Consider the following 19831-nt stretch of genomic DNA (forward strand, 5'->3'; position numbering starts at 1 on the left):
AGGGCGCCGGGAGCGCCGAGGCGGGTGGGAAGCAGCAGCCCCCAGGCCAAAAGCCGCGGGCGGGCGGGGGGCAGAGTCCGAGAGCCCTGGGCCGAGCTCCGCGGGACGCCGCGCAGGCAGCGCCGAGCGCGGGGATGGCCGGCAGGGGCTGCCCCAGCCGTCTGGCTCCCCTGCTGGTGCTCGCCCTGCTCTGGCCGGGCCGCGCCGCCGCGGCGGCTGAGGTGAGTGAGCGCGGGGCGGAGGGGCTGGGGTGGCGTGGGGTCCCGCAGCGGCTGGAGCAGCGACTGGAGCGTCACCTGGGGCGATGCGGGGCTTAGCCCCTCGGCCCCCTCTGCCACCGCATCGCGTTTCGGCGTTGGCAAATTGTGAGGAAGAAAAGGTGGATTTATTGTACTTAAAATGATGCGCCCCACCCGCGTTAGGTACATCGCACCTGGACAAGGTGAGGTGAGGTACCGCTATCCCTGCGCCGCTGCCAGGCGGGGATAAGTAAAGGCAGGGAGGCCCCCGCACAGGGCACTTCGTCACCGCTTGTTTCAGGTGCGAAGAAGCAGTACAGCGTGTCGGCGGCCCAGCCGGGCGGGTCGCGGGGCGGCTTCCCGCGCTTCCAGCTGAGGGGCTGCCGTGAGGGGATGGGGATGGCGGGGGGGAGGCTCAGCCCCGCCACGAGCCTGGAAAGCGGCCGCGGAGTCCTGACCCGCGGGCAGGGCGTCGCTCTGCCGGGGACGGTGGATGTGGAGGGCAAGGACAGAGCAGTGTTGGGTGTGGATGGTCTCCGAGGTAAACACTCTCAGGGCAGCACTTACCGGCTTGCACCGCCTGTGCCGCATTCGTTACAAATTCACTTTGCAGTTTGTCTTTCAGGTTTAATGATGAGTGTGCATCACCGTTTGGCCAATAAGCTCTCCTAGATCATATTGTAGTCTTTGCTGTTCCTTTCTCCTCTGTCTCGTTGTAACATTTAGATTGTACATTACCAACTGGGAGAAGAGCAGTCAGCTGTGAGGGTAAATGGGTCAGTGTAGCTCTCAACATTTCTGGCAGTTACCAAACAGAAAACTGCCAGTTTCAGTAGCTTTCTGATCAACATCAAACACAGGAAACTGCCAGTTTCAGTAAATTTCAAGTTCTATTTCTCCTGTAATAGTCAACAGTATTAATTTCTCCTTGCATGTGTGAGTAAAGCTCTAACACAGTAAATCAAAATCCTTTACTGCCTATCAAAACATTTTGCAGTTCACCTTTATAAGGAAAAAGCTGATTTTCTACTTTGTTGTTGCTAAAATAGAGCCACATTCTGCTGTAATTATCTGAAGCAGACTAATCAGTGATAATGTTTCTTCTAAAATATTGCAGCTCTTTCACTTGCACATTCTGGGTACTGCCTGGAAACAGCGTAAGCACCTCGCCAAACGTTTTCTTTCCTGGCACTCTAACTAACTTGCAGTCAAGTATAGTCATTTAACAAAGATCTAATTGTTTTATTTGTAATGGACTTAAAATTCCTCTTAGTTCTTATGTAGAACAGAGGTACTAGATCTATTTGCAATGTACGTGTTTTCTGCAGACTAGTTTCAGGCTCTGCCTAAATCTGATCCTTACTCTAAAGCAAGATGTGCAAGATGAATAACTCAAAACCTGCCTCTCTCATCTACCCAGTTTGCCGTTCTTTATTCCATTCTTCTCTTCGTCTGCTGGTACCTCCCTTCCATTGCCCTTGTTGCTCCTAAGAGGTGGACATCATTGTGTATGCTGGCTGGCTGGCTGTTAACAAGCCTGTGTATCAGGAACTTCCCCACTCCCACCCTTCCCACCCCCCCTTCTTCTAAGCCTCTAGTCTGGCTATGTTGATCTTGTCATCCTGTTCTTCAGTGTTTTTATCTACAAAGGAAGGGAAGAGGAGGTGTATTGACAAGTAAGACCCCACATATGGCCCAGTAAAGCATTTCAACACTTTTTAGCAACCTCGGTAGGATCCTAGAGTATTTGCCAGTCTTGCAGACTCATGTACCTTAGTTCATTAGCAGCCTTTCTGCTTAAGGTAGATCATGAAGCAATATGAGATACCAGTTTTCTAGAGCATTGTCATTACTAGATCCTTGTTTACACTTAGGTCTTAAAGACAGGATTTGAGATGGTAAGAAGTGTCTTCTACAGAAACCTTGCTGTTTAAGCGAAGTTTGAACACAATGTATTGATTGATTCAGTGGTGCTCTGAAAATTCAGTGGATCTCATATGTCTGATATTAGTTTGAACTAGATTTGCAACAGATAACTGAGATCAGTTTAAGATTCAAATGTCATCATTTCTATTCTTGTATGAAAATGCTGATATTTTCAAAAGAGAAAGTCAACAAAATTTTCTAGATGGTGGAGGAAATAAAAACTCTTTAAAAAGCAATTTTATTTAAACTAATGACATATTAGTGGCTAATGTTAATTGACATGAAATGATTGATGAATAAATCATTGCATCTTGGCAGGACCATCCATTGCAAAGAAGTAGGTATTGTTTGTGTTTTAAAATCGTGCTACACTTTCCACATGAAAGTAAATTGATATTTGACCAGCAAGCAATATTTTTGCTGTATGCATAAATTAAAAAATGTTTCAACATAGAAAAGTTTTAAGTGTATGTCTCTAATATCTCAATAAGTAGTTTATTCCCAAAGACAAGAAAGAAAATTATTAATTTGTGCCTGCTGCTGTTTATAGAGCAAATTTTGGTCCTCACAGCCCTTCACAGAGTCCAGTCTTCCCTGCCCTTAGGAGGCTGAACTTTCTGGCACCTGCTAGGGAGTATTATTATCTACATTCTTGGCCACTGGCATGCTCTAATCATATCTTCTGAAAACTCAGCAGAAGTAGCATCTTCCCATATCAAAGGCTTTTCAGCTTGCTTGATGTATTCCTTCACTCCAAATACTGCTGTTACAATGCTTTGGGTTTTCCCACTGTTCATTTAAATGCTTTAGAAGAATAATAAAAATTATCAATATGTTTCCTCAGGGAACAAAATCTTTCTCGTTCCCCACTTCTATTTTTTTCCTCTCAGAAAAAAATTGTTTTGGTTTCTCATTGTTTCGTTTTGTTTAACAGCACCTGGAGCTGTTAATGTCTTGATGCACATGTACAATCCAATTAATTCTCCTGAGTGTGTCCTGTCTTTTGATACCATCCATGTACTTCTTGTATGTCTTGAAATTAAACACTAATCTAAAAATGTTCCCTAAAATGTGCTGTTTCAAATGACACTAATAAGAAAAATACTTAAGTTCATTAGTACTGAGTCGATACTGCTTCTTAGTGGCATTGATTATTTTTATGATGGTATCATGTTAGCATGTGTTCAGAACAGAATAAAAGAGGGTTTCTACTTGAGCAAGATTACTTGATTGCAAGTTACCTGCACCTCGTGTTACTACCATTTTTTGATTTGCATTGCAATACGTTTGCAATATTGTATTAGTTCACAGGATAAAGTTAAGTGCTCTATATTCTGTATTTGCCTCAGTCATTACTCTTCATATTTTTTCATCATGTGCTGCTGGTAAAGGAGGGGAGGTAACAAATTCCATGACTGTAAGGCTTGAGAAGATCTTTTTTGCATCCCCTTTCTCACTTACGCTTATTGTCTGTGACTAGATTCAAGTGTTCATATTTCCCAATTAATTTCATTTTTTACAACTGTTAGAATTTGCATGCAAATACTTATAACCTAGTCTTTTCTTCTTCATGCAATATTTTTTTCCTAATTATATGCAAACTATGTTGCTGTCACAAATAGATCTTAAAACATGGCTCTGGAAGGAAAAAATGCAGTGTTCTAGCTCAGCCATGAGCATCTCCAGGGCTGGTAAGAACGGGATGCAGGCTCAATTGCTTTGTTTAACTAATCAAAATGTTGGAGGGACAAAGTGTCACAGTGAGAATTTTCCTTCTCTGCTGGCCTTTGGAAGCGCCCAGGTTCTTTGTCGCACAAGGCAGCTGAGAAGGGAAGATGTGCACCTGAATATACAAAAGAGAGTTCACTGAGCGTGTTAGAAAAACAAGTCCTTTGTAAAGTGCTCTCTTTGATTTGGTTAATATGATCCCAGCTCTGAAGTCAATGGGGGTGTTACTTTGATAATTGGGCCCAATAGATACTAGACTTTTCTGATCCTGATTGCCTCTATAATCAGTTATAATTCAGCCATCATCTCCATAGAGAAAGAGGCCAATGTCAAAGCACTGTAGAGCTATGCTTTTCCTGCTGGGCCAAGAGAGCATAAATTAGCAGAGTTGCCCTAATGTTTGTGCATCAAAATTTATGGAGTTCTGCTGCCTTATACGACATGGAGGCTTGCTCTGATGGCCATGAAATGTTACCTGTGCTTACATGTTTGCTGCATCATACAACTGAAGGAAGATGAACCTCCTTAGGTGATCTTAGTAAACACCTGTGAAAACTGAACTGTTATCACTTGATGTATAGCCTTTTTCTAACAAATCTACAAGGTAAATACACGTTTAAGCATAACTCTATAGTTAAAGTTATTTTGTTGACTGAGTATCATTAAAATGATCAAAATAGGCAAGCAAACACTGGTGCTTTCTCTGTTGCTTTGCATTTCATATAGATATAGCAGCATTTTATTTCAAGATCTGTGCTAGCAATCTCTTCTGCAATACCTAGAGCTGATTTATCATAACATGTCTTTGAAACAAAATACTTTGCTATTAAGTGCAACTAGTATGGGATGTCCGGTCATCTGTTTTACTGTCACATTCTCGCCCTACCGCCTAGCAAAGTAATACTAGAAGGCTCAATACGCTGGCATGGATTACAGGAGCCTAGGAGGAAGGTGAAATACAAAAAGGCTTTTTTCTTCTGAACTGTTTACAGCCCCAGTCTGTCGTGCACACACTGAAAATGTTCCATTTTGCCACACCTAGTATATTTTTAGTTCTATTTTCATTGTTTGTCTTTTTTTTAACTTAGCAGTTTTGTCACAGGGTGAAAGTCTCACAGCTTTACAGGTTTTCCATTTGGCCTGGTTCAGTGAAGGCTTTTTAACAAGGGCTTTATGCAGCATTTTTCCACAGATCATTTTGGAGGAAGCTGCAAGAAAAAGTTACCTTTCCTTTTTTTTCTTTTTTTTTTTTTTTTTAAATCTGTGAAATCACAGAGCCTTTCAAAAAAGGAGGAACGAAGGCATGTGCAATAAGCTTTCTCTGAACAAGCTACTGTTGCTTTCATTGCTATTTGCACCAATTAACGGAACATGCACACCAGGAATTTTATGAATATACAAATATATAGGCCTGAGGAGACAACAATTGTAGTGAATACTATTCCCACACTCAACAGTTGGGAAGTAATACAAATTGTGTGATGTAATGCTGACCATATTATGGTAGGTAAGCAAAAATTCACTAGTTAAATGGTGTGTATTCTTTGTTATTAGATTGCTCTTTTAAGATGACCTTCTGTTAGGAAGGAAGAGCACGGATGAATAAGCTGATTAAAAACCCTTAAGAGTTTGCTACACAAAACAAAATTCTGTCGCCTGAATTGCCTAATCTTTTGTTCCTTGTGGAAAGGAAGAATATTTATTTCTTTTGTCCTCGTGTCCTGTTCATGGTCAGGAGAAGAAACCCACAGAGATGGGATTTATGGGTCTGCCTTTGGAGATTTTACCCGTCTGAATATACCGTGAACAGTTTGGTCCAGTTTCTGATAGTCCTCCTCACAGTGACTTCTACCCTAGTGAGATTATTTGTAGAGTAAGATATTGGTCATTATAAACATAAGTATCAAAATTTTCTGTGTTTTAGCAGAAGCAAGCAAACCATCATTCTCTCTGTTTAAAGAGGGAGTAATTATGTATCTTCTCTTTATAGAGCAAAAGCAATTAAAAAAACCCCAAACCCAGAGATTCAATTGAGAGCCTCAACTTACAGTTTTCCAAAACTGCAAACAACATGCCAGCTCTACATACATAGATAGTGAGTAATTTTAGGCAGCTTCTACAGTACAGGGCTTAGTGGTCATCGCTGCAGAGCTCACAAACAATTTGAGTTTGTGAAAACTCAGGGTGGGTTTTTTTTTTTTCTAAATTATAACATTTTACCTGTTTTATCCTAACTCAGTGATGATAACACGCAGGCACAGTGAAGATTGCTAAGCCCTACCATCCTCACACTCCCTAATTCTTTACTGTCAGTGAGTTGGAGAGAAGGGAGAAGCTCCGTATAATTAATTGAACTGTATGTGCTTGGACAAGAACATGGTTGGCACCATGGAATTTGTACGTGGAACTATGAGCAAGATGGCAGCAGAATGGTGTGCTTTCATAAGAATAGTATGAAGAGTTATGTTATGGTAGTTTCTTGGAACTTCCGTCCAGAAGGCTCGTTCACAGCAAAAACATATGCTATACAGTAAGTATATTACAAAAAAAGAATTTCAGAGTGTTTTACAGTTTTTGGTTGTTTTTGGGGGTTTTTTTTTAGTGTTTGGTTGGGTTTTTTTATTCCCAAGGACATAATTTATTCCATTTAAACATAGGCAAGACATACCAAAAGTTCTATGACAATTTTGTTTCCATCTGTTTTATAAACAAAGTTCTTACGGAACAGGTTTTTGCTTTAAAAACTAAGAGGTTTTCAAAATGGTTTCAATTTCTGAAGTGAAAAAGCATTTTCATACACGTTCCCTTGACATAATACAAAGTTGTTTAAATGTTCATCTACAGCAGCTTTTTCTGTTTCTCCATACTGGTAAATTACCATAGTTGGTTTGCACATACTATTATGAATATATCTATATCTTGATATTACACAAAAGAACAACTCTCTTCCAAAAGAACTTCTGACAGTTTAAAACTAAGGATAGAAAGTAAGGAAATTCTTACCAAGTTCAGATAGACACGTTGTGTGTTCACATTGTGCGATCACAAATAGCGTATCTCTAAGTTAAACACAAAATCCTGCTTCTGTGAAGTGTTATAAAGTTTTTTTCCAATGATCGTAAATGCTTAGGACTTCTCTTCTGCACCTCACACGGAAAGCAGGGCATAACCAGTAATACGAGGCCTATGTCACCAAGGAGGGATATTGATTCAGTAGTTACTCCCTGAGCAAGGTCCCCATTACAAGTGTTTAGTGGAGCTTATTCAACAACTGCACTGTCTGTAGCATAACAGTTGTCTTCCACTGTGTCCTTTGAGATCTGTTCTCCCTACATTAGACATTATTGACCAAGCTGTTTATTAGTTAAAGTTATGGGTGTATTTCTTCATAATGGAAAGTCAAAATGAAATCATTTTTGTGAGGTGCTATGTATTCAACTGGTAGGCAAAATGCAGTGAATTCTGATAGCATACATAGCTGTTAACAGCAGTCTTCTAAGGTAGGAATGTCTGGCTGCCTTCCAGTTCACAAGTGACTACACAATGTTTCAGGGTTTGGGAACTGACATATTTTCCTTCATCTCATCATCTCCTATTTCTGCTCTATGTTGTCTATACTTATTGAAGGCTTAATAATTTGGTTTTGTTGTACTGGTCCATCAATGACTAAAAAAAACACAAAGTTCTTCGTGGTCTTTGATAATTTTAATGAATTCATGTTTGATGCTTAGAATGCATGAAAAACTTTTAGTATACAGATTGTAATTGTGAGACTGGTATTTTGTTTTGATAGCAATGTTTTGGAGTGAGGGGACTTCATTCTCCAGTACTTTGTATGCTACATGGTGATTTACAGTTGTGCAACATGAGGAATATGCTGCCAGGGTCACGTATCTACTAACCATGTCTAGATAGAATTACTGACTGTGCTAGTCTAGCTAAGTATCCTGACACAGGTGCTCAGACTCAGGAAAAAGATTTTCCTTATCTAGCCTTTTCCACAGTGGGAGCTTTTTTCTATATAGCTCTGCTCTCACATGCTCTGCTTGAGCAGGTTAGGATAAATTTTCAAAAATGTAACTGTGTCTAAGCTAGAAGCTTTAGCTAGCACCATAGTGTCCTTCAGAAAGTGCCGCATTTCACGTCTCTGTGGAGCACTTGTCCCCAACACAAGTCTGGAGTGTAGATAAACGTTAAAGCAAAACTTTCCACTTACTGTAATCATAATGCTTTACACCCACTTTTATTAGATGTAATAGAGAACATGTAGTAGAGAACGTTAGAGAAGTGGGCCCCTTGTAGTTTTAAGCACTATGTTAACATCAACTGTTTGAGCAATATTATTCTATGTGCTCAGTTGTGGTTTATAGACGCAGCTGGAATGTGTAAAGTGATTGCTCTGCACTGAGACAGCTGAGGAAAAATCCAGAAATCTCAGTTGTCAGCAGCCCTGGAAAATTCATAATCAAGACTCTCAAAGGAGCTGGCTCACTGATAATGTAATTTTTAATAAGTATTGGAATTTAAGAGAAATTACAGAAAACTGGAAATCAGCTGATAATTTACTTCCACTTAGAAGGGACCACTGTGATGACCAGCATATCTGTAGGCTGTTCAGGATACCATTAATGAGCAAAAAGATGGAAAAGAGGAAAAAAAAAAAACCAAGCTGCATCACAGAAAAATAGGTCTTGTCCAAGAAGTCTTGTTCCATGTTTTGATGGAGTTCTAATTTAGTGATCCTTGAAGTTAGAAGATAAAGACCTAATGGCAGGATAGGTGAGATGCTAATAAAAATCAAGGTTAAATGAGAAATCAGGCTAGCATTTTTAAAAATGAGCCTATCAACTGTTAGAAACACCAATGAAGGAAAGTGACAGCTTCACCACCCACTTGAGAGAAGACACCTGGGCTATTTTTACTGTCCAGAGTAATTAATGGATATCACTTGCACTGCTTTTAATTCACCTTAAAATTCCTCATGTTGCCCAGTCATCTTTCATTTATGTTAACCAGAATTTACCTCTGGAATCAGTGGAGTTCACCCATGAAATTAAAGACCGATCAGGCCAGAAGTGTGAACTTAAGCCCCACTGCAGCCAGATTACTATGTTCCTACAGAATACATTTAATTTCATCTCAGCTGTCATCTAAATGTCTTTATTACTTAACCTGTGTGGTCTTGACGCAGTCTTCATCTGAAACATAAAGTATACAGTGCCTGTTGCCTGCAGCAGCACACTTTGCTGCCTCTCTGTCCTGGGTGCAGTATTTTTAGTACAAACATGTATTTTGAAATCATAGCTGACCTACTCTGATCTTCTCTGGATCTGGAAAAGCAGGCAGACAAATACTCTGACTGTTCTGGCATCATCTATGTCATTCCAAAAAGAGATCAATGGAGGAATACTGGCTCATCACCCTCACTGGCTCATTTTCTATGTTCCCCATCTTCCTGCCTTTAAACCATTCCTAGTATGACTGTATTGCCCCACAAATGTGCCCCACAAAGCCTGTGCTATAGATAGAAACGCCTATCATTGTTTGCTTTTTTCCTTACAGTAACGCTTTGTGATGTCCTTTGACATATTCAGGTTTGATAACATACCTAAATACATTCTCTGACATCCTTCATATAACTAGCTCTGTTGGCAAAGTGTTGTGAGCTTTCTAAGATTCTCTCTGATTCTCCAAATTAAGTTGCCACAACTGCAATGGGAGGAGTAGCAGTGCCATGCTGAATCTACATTAAGCTTTGTATGGGTGACAGCGTAGTCTGTAGTATGTTATTTCTTCCTTCTTTCATTGTCATTTCTTTGAGGGATTCAGTGGAGAGTACTGGAGCACTTTTTAAGCAGATGCTTAAATTAGTCTCTGAACTGGGGGCAGGAAGAGGTCAGAGCCCCATAGAATCCAATCCCATAGCGTAGGAAGGGCAATTCAGTGTTATAGGTAAGTTTCCACCTACTGAACAAAACATTAACCGCTGCAGTAAATGTGCTTCAGCATGTACAACTGTAATTATTTAAAGAACATATCATACTACTACTATCATTCAACACACTTTTGAAAAGAGCTCCTTTATAAATTACTCCAAGAAAGTGTTGTGTGGTTTTTTTTTTTTTTAATTTTGGTTCATTGGTGAATTAATTGATTTCTTATTCGTATAATGATTATAAAAATCACAAAACTGAAACACATGCAGTAAACCTGTGGCTTTGTTAATGCATTTACTTATGTAGAGGCTATTGTGAGGATTTTGAATAAACCATTAATAACTAATATCTAATTTCCTTATCTTATAACCTGGCAATATACTATTGTTTTGTTATGATCCTTTGATAAAGCAGCTGCAGGCATCTTGCAAGGATGTGGAAACATCCAGTAGTAGAAGTGAGCAATGATTTTTTGGTTCAAAGCTCCTTTACAGAAGGCATAATCTAATCTTATGTAAAAATCATATGCCAAAACATTTAGTATTATCCAGCTAACTGACTGTGTAATGTAAAATCATCTTTGGTCTTTTCAGTTTAGTTTAAAGTGATATGCATACACAAAAAGACCTAAATTGATCTGAAAGCTTACTAATGGCAAATTAAACACATTCTTGATTAGTTGTGTAGCATCATAAGTTTCTACACGTTCATGCATTTAACTTCACATTGGATTATCTTTGATTGTAAGTTAAAAGAAAAAGTTTTTTCTGTATCTGTACATATCAAGTCTTCTGCAGATTATACCTATTATATAGAAGAGTAATTTCATTTGGTGATTTTTCTACATGTCCTGAAAACTGTGCTTTGCATACAAATACTGTAAAGAATTTGCTTCTAGCTTTACTTTCACAGGTAGAAATAAGGTGCAACTCCATGAAGGTCTATAGAATTATAATGGTAAATAACTGGTACTAGGAAGATTAGAAGCCAGCTGTAGCTATATATCAGGAAAGCTCTCTATGGTCAGCCAGGATATGCTCCCAGTTACACTGAAGAAATTCTCTGAATTTGGAATACTCTAAGCATTTTTTCCTCAGTAGAGAGCACCTTTCCTGGACTCAGACATGTGTCTACTAAATCTGCAAGCTAAGTCTTTGCTTCAGGAGTTGAGATTGCTGAGTAAATGGGTCTCATAGGTCTTGTAGTTAATTTACAATTTTCATATGCAAGCCTTAAGGCTGTGGTAGGTTGAGTCACTCAGCAGCCCTGTACAGCAGTAAAATGCAGTGCCTGCAATTTAAGACTACTTTTATTGTGTACTGTGTTTACATCTTTCCTTGGAATACTGAACATTGAACAGTTACCATTTTTATACTGCTTACCAGACATGTGCCAATAACCTATGTCACCTATTTTGACGACAATACTTTGGGATGAAAGGTACTGTTATTGAAGAGGGAACAAGAAAATTGGTTGTCTTATAGACTGTTTCAAATTTATTTTGAGATATATGTCACTTTATCCTCTGGTATTTATGCTGGAAGGCTTAAGATATCTGTCATGTAACTTACTTGGTGAATTTAGATTATCCAGAGCCAAACTGATAGACCTCACTAAGAAGAAATCAGGGTACTTTTTGTTGTTAATTCTGCACTAGTGTTTATTCTTGTGTCTCTGGTGACATAATCATATCGATTAAAATAATAGTAAAGGTAGCATAGTCACATGGTTTCTGTTTTACATGACACCTTTGTTTTCCAAATTTCTGATGCAATACCACTTGAATTCTAGCTGTCAGATCAGGGGAAGAAAGAGTCATCTTTAAATATGCCAAAGAATTAAGTATTTAATGTTTGCAACTCTTTAAAAATCTAGCTTGAAACAACAAGCAATCACTTATTGATCTGTCTATGGAACACAGGCAGGCACAACCATTTCTTGGGGGATTTGCTTTTCATGGGCAACTGATTCCAATTTCTGTTTTATTTTGTACATGAATGTTTAAATAGCTGTTCCCTTGAGGAATACCCCCTGCATCTATTTCTAAATTAATAGATGGCATCATCTCACCTAACTTCAGCCACCGAACAGGCAGGTACTGTCAGTAATTCTCTAGTCCATAGAGAACAGCAAGTTCCAGCAGCACCTAAAAGAGGCACCCAAAGAGACTCAATGAGTTGTTCCAAACAAGATGTCAAGTTTCCTTGTGTAGTCAAAGGAGAGAGACAAACACTGTGAAATGTGTAAGAAATGAAGGCTGCTGGCTGATGCCACATACCTTAGTTTTGGATGATGAAGACAGAAGAAATTGATCCTAGCTTGTGGGAAGAAAAGATGCTTTTCAATTCTTCAAATGTTTTACCTGAACAGATTGCTACAGGAAAATTTAAATTTAATGACAGTCTGACTTTATAATTTTAAAATGTAATGGAGAACACTTTTGTTTTCTGTTTTTTGAGAATACCACTGGAAGAGTTATAAATTTGGAACAGTGCTGCTGTTACATTATGACCAGTTGTAAAGGTTAATTAATTCTGTCTTCAAGATGTAAATAGAAATTTCGTATCATACCATCTTAAAGGCTTTAATCATGTAAGAAAATATACAGTTCTTCCTTCTTTTCTGAATTTTATGCAACTTAGAAAAATATCTTCCTAACCAATATGTGATAGTTTTCCCTTTCTTATTGTCTGTAACTATAACATAGTATATGGTCATTATGATAAACATATATACTAAAGTGGGAGGATGAACTGAAAAATAACCCTCTTTCTACAGTGGCACAATTGAAAAAGTCATTCAGCAAGAGCTTCAAAAACAAAGGAAAGAATTTAAGTGTACAAAGAAGGACAATAAACATCTCTATGAAATACATGGCTTCAATAACCTCAGTGATATTTTAGTATGTATAATATTTATGTTAACAAAGGACCCCTCTACTGAAATAGGATATGCCTACATGAGTGTAGAAGAGTCCTTTGCAGAGTTATCCCAGCCAGACTGGGCTAGCTCAGGTACTGAGTGCATGATAGCTGTAGCAGGAACAGGGCACAGAAGGGTTAAGTGTTCTCATATTCACCCAGGATCTCAGATGTGCTTTGCAGCTCTGCTGAGCTCCCTGCTACCATGACTACCTAGTACATGAGCTGGCTAATTTAGTCATGCTGTCTATCCAGTTACATACTGAATATCCTTGTTTGGGTTTTTTATTTGTTTGTTTCACTTAAGTGTAAACAATAAAAGACTGAATATCTCTTCCTGCTTGATTAATCATTGAATTTTCCCAAATGGTAGTTAACCCCAGATAGCCATGCCATACTCTGGCAGTAGAGGTCACAGACTCAAAGAGAGGTTTGGATGCTACAGTGCAACACTCAGCCCTCCAAGGGGGCTTTGAACTCCAGGCTCACCTGAACACGCAGATGTGCTGGTAGCAGCTATGGCCCAGGACTTGCTGCAGGAGTGGGAACATCCCTGTGGGAGGGCACTCACTGTCACACAGCTTGGCTCAGGAAACCTCCAGAATTAAGAAATAGCAAAGTTGAGGGTCCTTTGTAATTGTACTAGGTACCATGAGCCAGTGTCAGGAGGTGAAGGCAGCTACAAAAAGTCAGAAAATTACTGGTTAATAGGTGAAAATAAAAAGAGTATCATTGTAATCTAAAACAGTATCAGTATATGTGTTTGTTTCTACAGTAAGTTGTTTAAAGAATCATCAATGTTTAGTGCTGTGAGCCCAAACTCTTGAATTTTACACTCATACTGATATTATAACCCTGGTGGCACTAAGCACAGCTTCTTGGCCTTACCCCAAGGTAAACTAGTGACCCCAAATTAAACTAGTGCCCTTATCTGTCTCAGAAGACAGTACAGAGGAATAATGAGCTCTTTTCCACAGTTAGGAATTGCCACTTTTCATGAACTTTTTTTTTTTAAGTTGTACTTGTGATATAATTACCTTACTAAAACCCCTGAGATCTCATTTGCCCCTCACCAAACAACACAATGAGAAAAATAATTTTATTATGAAGTTTGTCTTTTTGTTTTTCAGAGCTGTGTATGCAAAGGTAAAAGTCCCTGCTTTTGTGATAGCATGAAAGGTAGCAAGGTAAGAACAAATACATTTTTCCTTTTTTAAGATTAGCTTATGCCTGGAAATTGTTAATACATTAGCTGAGTTGATACAGTGAGTGAATTTATTGTGTGATGGTATTCTGTCAACAGAGTCTACAGAGAATTGTAAAAGAAATACATTACCTTACAAAAATCTGTTACAGTAACTCTGGGGACACTGTTTAACTAAGACGACTTTTGAATTTATTTTTCTTAAAGGCATTAGTTTGTTTTCAGCATTGCATGATGTTTGAACACCAAGAAAAGAGCAACTGTCTGAAGCACTAGGTCCCTTTCACAAACTCCTTACAAATGCCCACAGATACCATTAGCCTGGCAGCAGCTCTCCTGTTACGAATTTCATAATGCCATCAAGAGTGTCATGTTCAGTGCTTCCCTCTTTCCACCTTTGGACCTTGCCCATCTCCCCCCCCTTTTCCGGTTCCTGAAGCAAAGCTACATTCACTAGCATCAAACAGATAAATTTCCTGCAGACTGACACAGGGAATGAGTTTCTGGGTCCTTATCACAAACACTTGCCAGCAGTGAGGGAACGAGCATCAAATCCATCAAAAGTAATACAGCTGTGGCTCTGCCTGTTGCCAGTAGTAGCTTGGCAGAGGCTTGGAGCGGCTTTTAGACAAACCTGAATTACACAAATGCCAAAAATTCTTTCAAACTCCTGCTTGTAGCTGGAAAAACAACTGATTCACAAATGAAAGGGGCATTATTAAAGAGGTCATGGTTCTAATTCAGGCTAACTGTGGACACGGTGATTGCTATATTAAACCTTATCAGTAGGTTCCAGATGCCTCTGTAGGCTTAGGGTTGTGATTAGTCCCACTGATCGACACATCTAGCTGGTAAACAATTACTCACAACTTTCCCTCTGTACTTTTATTACCAAGAAAAAATGTTATATTGCACCACAGTAAACGCTGCTAGTCTTGCCTTTAGGAAGCTTCATTTCAGTGGTGGAGAAAAGTTCTCTCAAAGTAAATATGTTCATTATTAAAACATATTTTCATAAGTGGGAATGGAGAATACTCATGTCTTTAGTAAAATCTCAGTGCTTATTTTAGATGTTCTTAGTTGGTCTAACCTGACTTTGTCCTAACCAGTAAAAGTGAGACCAATTGAAAAATGAGAAAAAAATAAGCTGTGCACTAGAAGAGAAATATTAATAAGAACGAACACCCACAATTTGTCTTCATCAGTTCCATGTTAAAGCAACTGAGCAATTAGGAAGTAAGAGTTAATCATTGTTTACACTGTTGAAGTTCTTCAGGCAGCTTCAGCAAGTCAGGACAATTGCATTAATATGTTCTGATAACCACTCAACGTTAAGAAATTCTCCAACCTGAGAATCCTCTGATCTTGTTGATCTGTCAAGAAGAAAGTGTGAATAAAATTGCCTGTACTGTATGGAGGGGAGTGAAGCTGTCAGGAGAGCGCAGTGCTGCTCTGTATCTGGAGAGTACCCCATCGCTTGCTGCAGTGAGGGCATAGCAAGCTCAGGGAAGGAAGATCAAGGACTTCTTTTGTTTTTCTGTGAGTTAGTACCACGCCCCCTCCAGTGGCACGTCTTGGTATAGCATTAACCTTTTTTGCCTTTCTTGGCACAGTGGTGGATGAAATAAATGATTTGTTATAAAAAGCTATGCCGGTTTATGATACAGATCTTACAGACTCCTCATAATGCAATTGTTATTTTGACTTGTGTTAAAATATTCTGGGATTACACTCTATATTTTAGTACTGGTTTTTTTTTAAATTCAGAACCTATTTAAAATCTGGTGAGTTTGTGGGATTTTGAGGGACAAGAATTCGTGGAGGGACAAGCCAAGGTATTTTGGCTTCCCTGAGACTTCTTTTGGATCCTGTCTTGTACATAAAATAATAAGATACCAGAACTTCTGCACAGCAGAATTCAAATGCTTTTTTGTATAACTCTCCCCTGATAAAGCAATAGGAAAATTGACTCTGAGAGAATCAATAACCCCATCCTCGCTCTCCTGTGTTATGCTGTGATGTAAAAGGTCTTGAATAGGCAGCTCTTCACTAATGTAAAATTGAGCATGCTAAATTGCTGCTATGTAAAGAGCTGAAACATCTTTTCTGTGAGTTTCTAGGTTTGAAGCACTTTATTTTAACCAAGATAAGACTTGCATCTTCATTATATTTAAATAAAAAACTGAAAATGCCCCTTCCACTGTAACTTAGCCTCCTGTATTCTATTTGTATAGCTTTAATCTTCTGTGTTTTCTTTACATGGTTTGGTTATTTGAACTTGACCTTTAAAAACACGTGAAAGAATAACTTCATGTCTTAATCTCTGAGACTTAGAACAATTTTAAAAAGTTGTTGCTTAAAGCAAACCTCTTTTATTGTATCTGAATGGTTTTGTTGCATTTGACTCCCGCTGTTTCTTTTCATGGCTTACATGAAGAGAGGTATTGATGATTTGGAACTGACCTTGCTGTACAGCAGCAGCCATTAAGTTTGCCAACTACAAATTAGGGCTGTTGTGATGGATTTGGATTTGTGTTGCTTGTAGGGACTAAACACAATGTAGAAATACTAACAAGGAATATGTATCAGCTACTTTCTTAAACTTTTCATGCAGCCAGTTCTCCTTCTCTCTTCTGTACTCCGCAAAATCTTGAGTACTGTTGTCTTCTGATATCTTCAGCCATACTTATGAGTATGTCACTTCAGTGATACCATGTGGCCTAGACAGCACGTAAGCAGGACCACAAAAACAGGTCAGTATGAGCAAGGGTAATATATCTGCCACAGTAGCAGACAGATACGTAGAAATTAAGAGGTACTGAAAGTAATGAATGCCTTAGAAATAAGTTATCAAAAGGAGAATTCATGGATATTTTAAGAACGTCATTCTCTTAATGTTTACAGGGTGAAAAAGGCTTTCCTGGTGTTCCAGGTCCACCTGGTCATAGGGGGTTTCCTGGTCCAGAAGGGCCTCCAGGGCCACAGGGACCAAAGGTAGGTGTGTATGTGAGACACAGAGAAACTACTCTGCTTGACTGTGAAAGTGAGCTATGACTAGATAGAGAATTCTGTTTTAAAAAACAAAACCAAAAGAAAACAAAACCTGTTTCAGAGTCTCCTGTTTGGTGACGGATTTTGTGTGGTCACTAGATGCAATGGTCATTTTTGACTGAGTCAAAGTAGCTGATATGAACATGGGTTTTTGTTGTCAGTTGTCCATTGGCCAGTGCTAAAGCACCTGCACTGAACTGCCAGCAGCAATGTAACATGGGTCTAAATAGATTTTAGCAGCATAACCTCAATTTTGTCTTAACAGTATATTCTGACATCTGTTGGAAAGAGAGGAAGCAAGCTACTGCTGAGACAAATATGAAAAATTGATTTAAGAAAATTTGAAGGGAAAAATGTTTTTTAAGATAAATCTTGGTCTGTTTAGGAAATGCCTAGTTGCCTGCAGTATGGAGAGAGTTACTTTGGTGATTTGGGCTTTCTTTCTTTCCTGTATGCCTAAACTGAGGCTGAATATGAATTTTCAATGACTCCTGCATGAGCAGAAAAAACAAGTAAATACTCATTAAAAAACATATGATTTATTTTTGTCTTGAGGAACACTCCTGCTGCCATCAATAAATTTACTTTGGTGAATAAATTATTTGTTTCTAAATATGGTGTGAACTCAGCCACAGTATAAATCAGGAAGGTACTGCCACATTCACATTATGCCTAGGACCTGCACTAATGTGGCTTCAGCACTTACCCATACCTTTAAACAATTGTTTTTTATAGTTTTAATTTGTTTGGGTATTGTTGCATTATTCTGTCCTATCTCGTTTTTACAATACTTTGTGGAATGGATGCTCATGGTGGATCTCATACATGTTGATGAGCCATTTGTTTGAACTCATTGAAAAGTGTTTAGTAGAGCATTTCCCTTTTAATAAGTGATAATAACTTCTGCAAGAATGGCAAAAAGTAAGGATAATTTATCTAGCAAGAACATCTCTGTTAGCCTGAATGCCATCTATTGTAGTGTATTCCAGTTAGCTTTTCCTATTCAATGCCTGTACATTATCTTAAATGAAATGTCGCCCAGGATTTTAGGAGCTATGCAGTTCTGTACATTCCCCGTTTCCTTTCTGGGAGCAATAAAAGTTTCTTAGTCTTGAAACAATTCTAGCAGGTTCTGTCTAGACTGTGCTGTGGCATGCTGTGCTGTCTTCTTTCAGCCTTGCTCTCCCATCCTGCTTAGCCCCCTTTTATCCTGCTCCTGGCTTTCCTTTCCATGCACAACAGTGCAGGTGAGAGTGGCTGGTACATGCATATACCTGATCATTATATGGACATCACCCATATCTGGGAGCCTTCCAGCTATTTCCTCACAGGGAAGCACTTCCAGGTCTCACGGTTTGAACAGATCCATAGCCACTGCTTTCTCGACATACCCTGACTGCTATTTTTTTGACCTGTGATGAGATATATCCCCTAAACACTGAAAAGGAGAGAAAGACGCCATGATTTATGCAAGTTGTATTAAGTGTTTGTTTGCTTCAGTGTCTGTAATAGGCAAATCATTTATTTATTTATATAGTTTCATGTGCACATGTTAATATTGGTAAAATAATAAAAATACTGCATGTCGTGTTGACATATATGTGCTTTTTCTCAATTATATTGAAATATGTTGTTTTCCATATGTGATCTAGGGTTCTCCAGGGCTTACGGGCTTAGTTGGACCCAAAGGTATACGAGTAAGTATTTATATTTTAAACAAACTTGTATGTATTAAATGTCATGTTAAATGCCAGCTTGGTTCAATAATTTGTGAAAAATAAGAACAAAACATTACGTATGATTTTAAAGTATTTTTAAACTTTATGACATGGAGCATGCACATGCCTTATCTATTTTTTAGAACTTTTGCCTTTTTTGCTACACCTTATGTACAAGGTTCATACTGTATGTATTTAGTAGTGGAGTGTGCTCTGAAAAATTCAGACTAGAATTCCCTGAAGAGTTGTTTTGGAGTTTTTTCTGTGGGCAAAACCAGTCTATGTTAACAGTGCATAAGCTACCTATATACTTGGTTCACAGTCAGAAGGGTTAAGGAAATAATGATCTTTTGATAGAATCATACTTATATTCATTCTTCTTCTAAGTGCAATCAAAAGAAAAACCACATCATAAGCTTTTGCTTAATATTTGTATTGTTATTCCTCTGTTTTTATATCATTAGGGAGTCCCAGGAATACCTGGATTTTCAGGTCCCCCAGGACTTCCAGTAAGTAAAAACAAAACTGATTTAACCATTTCTCTCCTACTATAGTACACAATTATCCTCAGCCCGATGTGCTCACTCTAGTATCAACATCAGTGTTGTCTCTGTCAGCCTAGAGATAAAAATCTTAGCATCAGCAGTTCTTACTCATTGTAATGATTTAAGAACACATTGTAATCTGTCAAGTCTTGTGAAACACTGCTCCAACATAAACTCTTTCAGTGTTGCTGTAGGGTAATATGAACGTGCAAAAACAAAGCTTGTGTCAATTTTGCACTTCTTTTTAGGGTGAACCGGGAACTGTTGGCCCTCCTGGGCGCTTGGGTGTTCCAGGATGCAATGGCACAAAGGTACAAACCAAGTTGAATGTTACGGGGATTGTGTTTGGCTATGCTTAGGAACGGCCAAAAAGCATTCTGAATTTTTCCCCCGATATACAACAACTTTGATTTGTTTTGGTTTGTAACTTCATCAACTAGGAAAAATTTGAATCATGAGGCTAGAGGAAGGAAAAGTGCTGCCTTTTTGTGTAAGATAGATAAATAATACATGCTAATGGCCTTTGCTAAAAAGTTAAGAATAATGTTTGATATTTTGACAGA

At 38.7% G+C, this 19831-nt stretch overlaps 1 protein-coding gene across 1 annotated transcript in view; it reads left to right on the forward strand.

The window, feature by feature from the left end:
• Positions 1 to 117: 117 nt before the first annotated feature.
• Positions 118 to 19831, forward strand: part of COL4A3 (collagen type IV alpha 3 chain) — a 73262-nt gene continuing 53548 nt past the window's right edge. Inside the window, exons 1-6 of the mRNA XM_052803386.1 lie at positions 118 to 221; positions 13881 to 13937; positions 16859 to 16948; positions 18658 to 18702; positions 19188 to 19232; positions 19517 to 19579. Of these exons, the coding sequence (XP_052659346.1) occupies positions 135 to 221; positions 13881 to 13937; positions 16859 to 16948; positions 18658 to 18702; positions 19188 to 19232; positions 19517 to 19579 (387 nt within the window). The 5' untranslated portion in view covers positions 118 to 134. The remainder of the gene's footprint in view (positions 222 to 13880; positions 13938 to 16858; positions 16949 to 18657; positions 18703 to 19187; positions 19233 to 19516; positions 19580 to 19831) is intronic.

The sequence above is a fragment of the Harpia harpyja genome, chromosome 12 (genome assembly GCF_026419915.1).
Source record: "Harpia harpyja isolate bHarHar1 chromosome 12, bHarHar1 primary haplotype, whole genome shotgun sequence".
NCBI classification, from domain to species: domain Eukaryota; kingdom Metazoa; phylum Chordata; class Aves; order Accipitriformes; family Accipitridae; genus Harpia; species Harpia harpyja.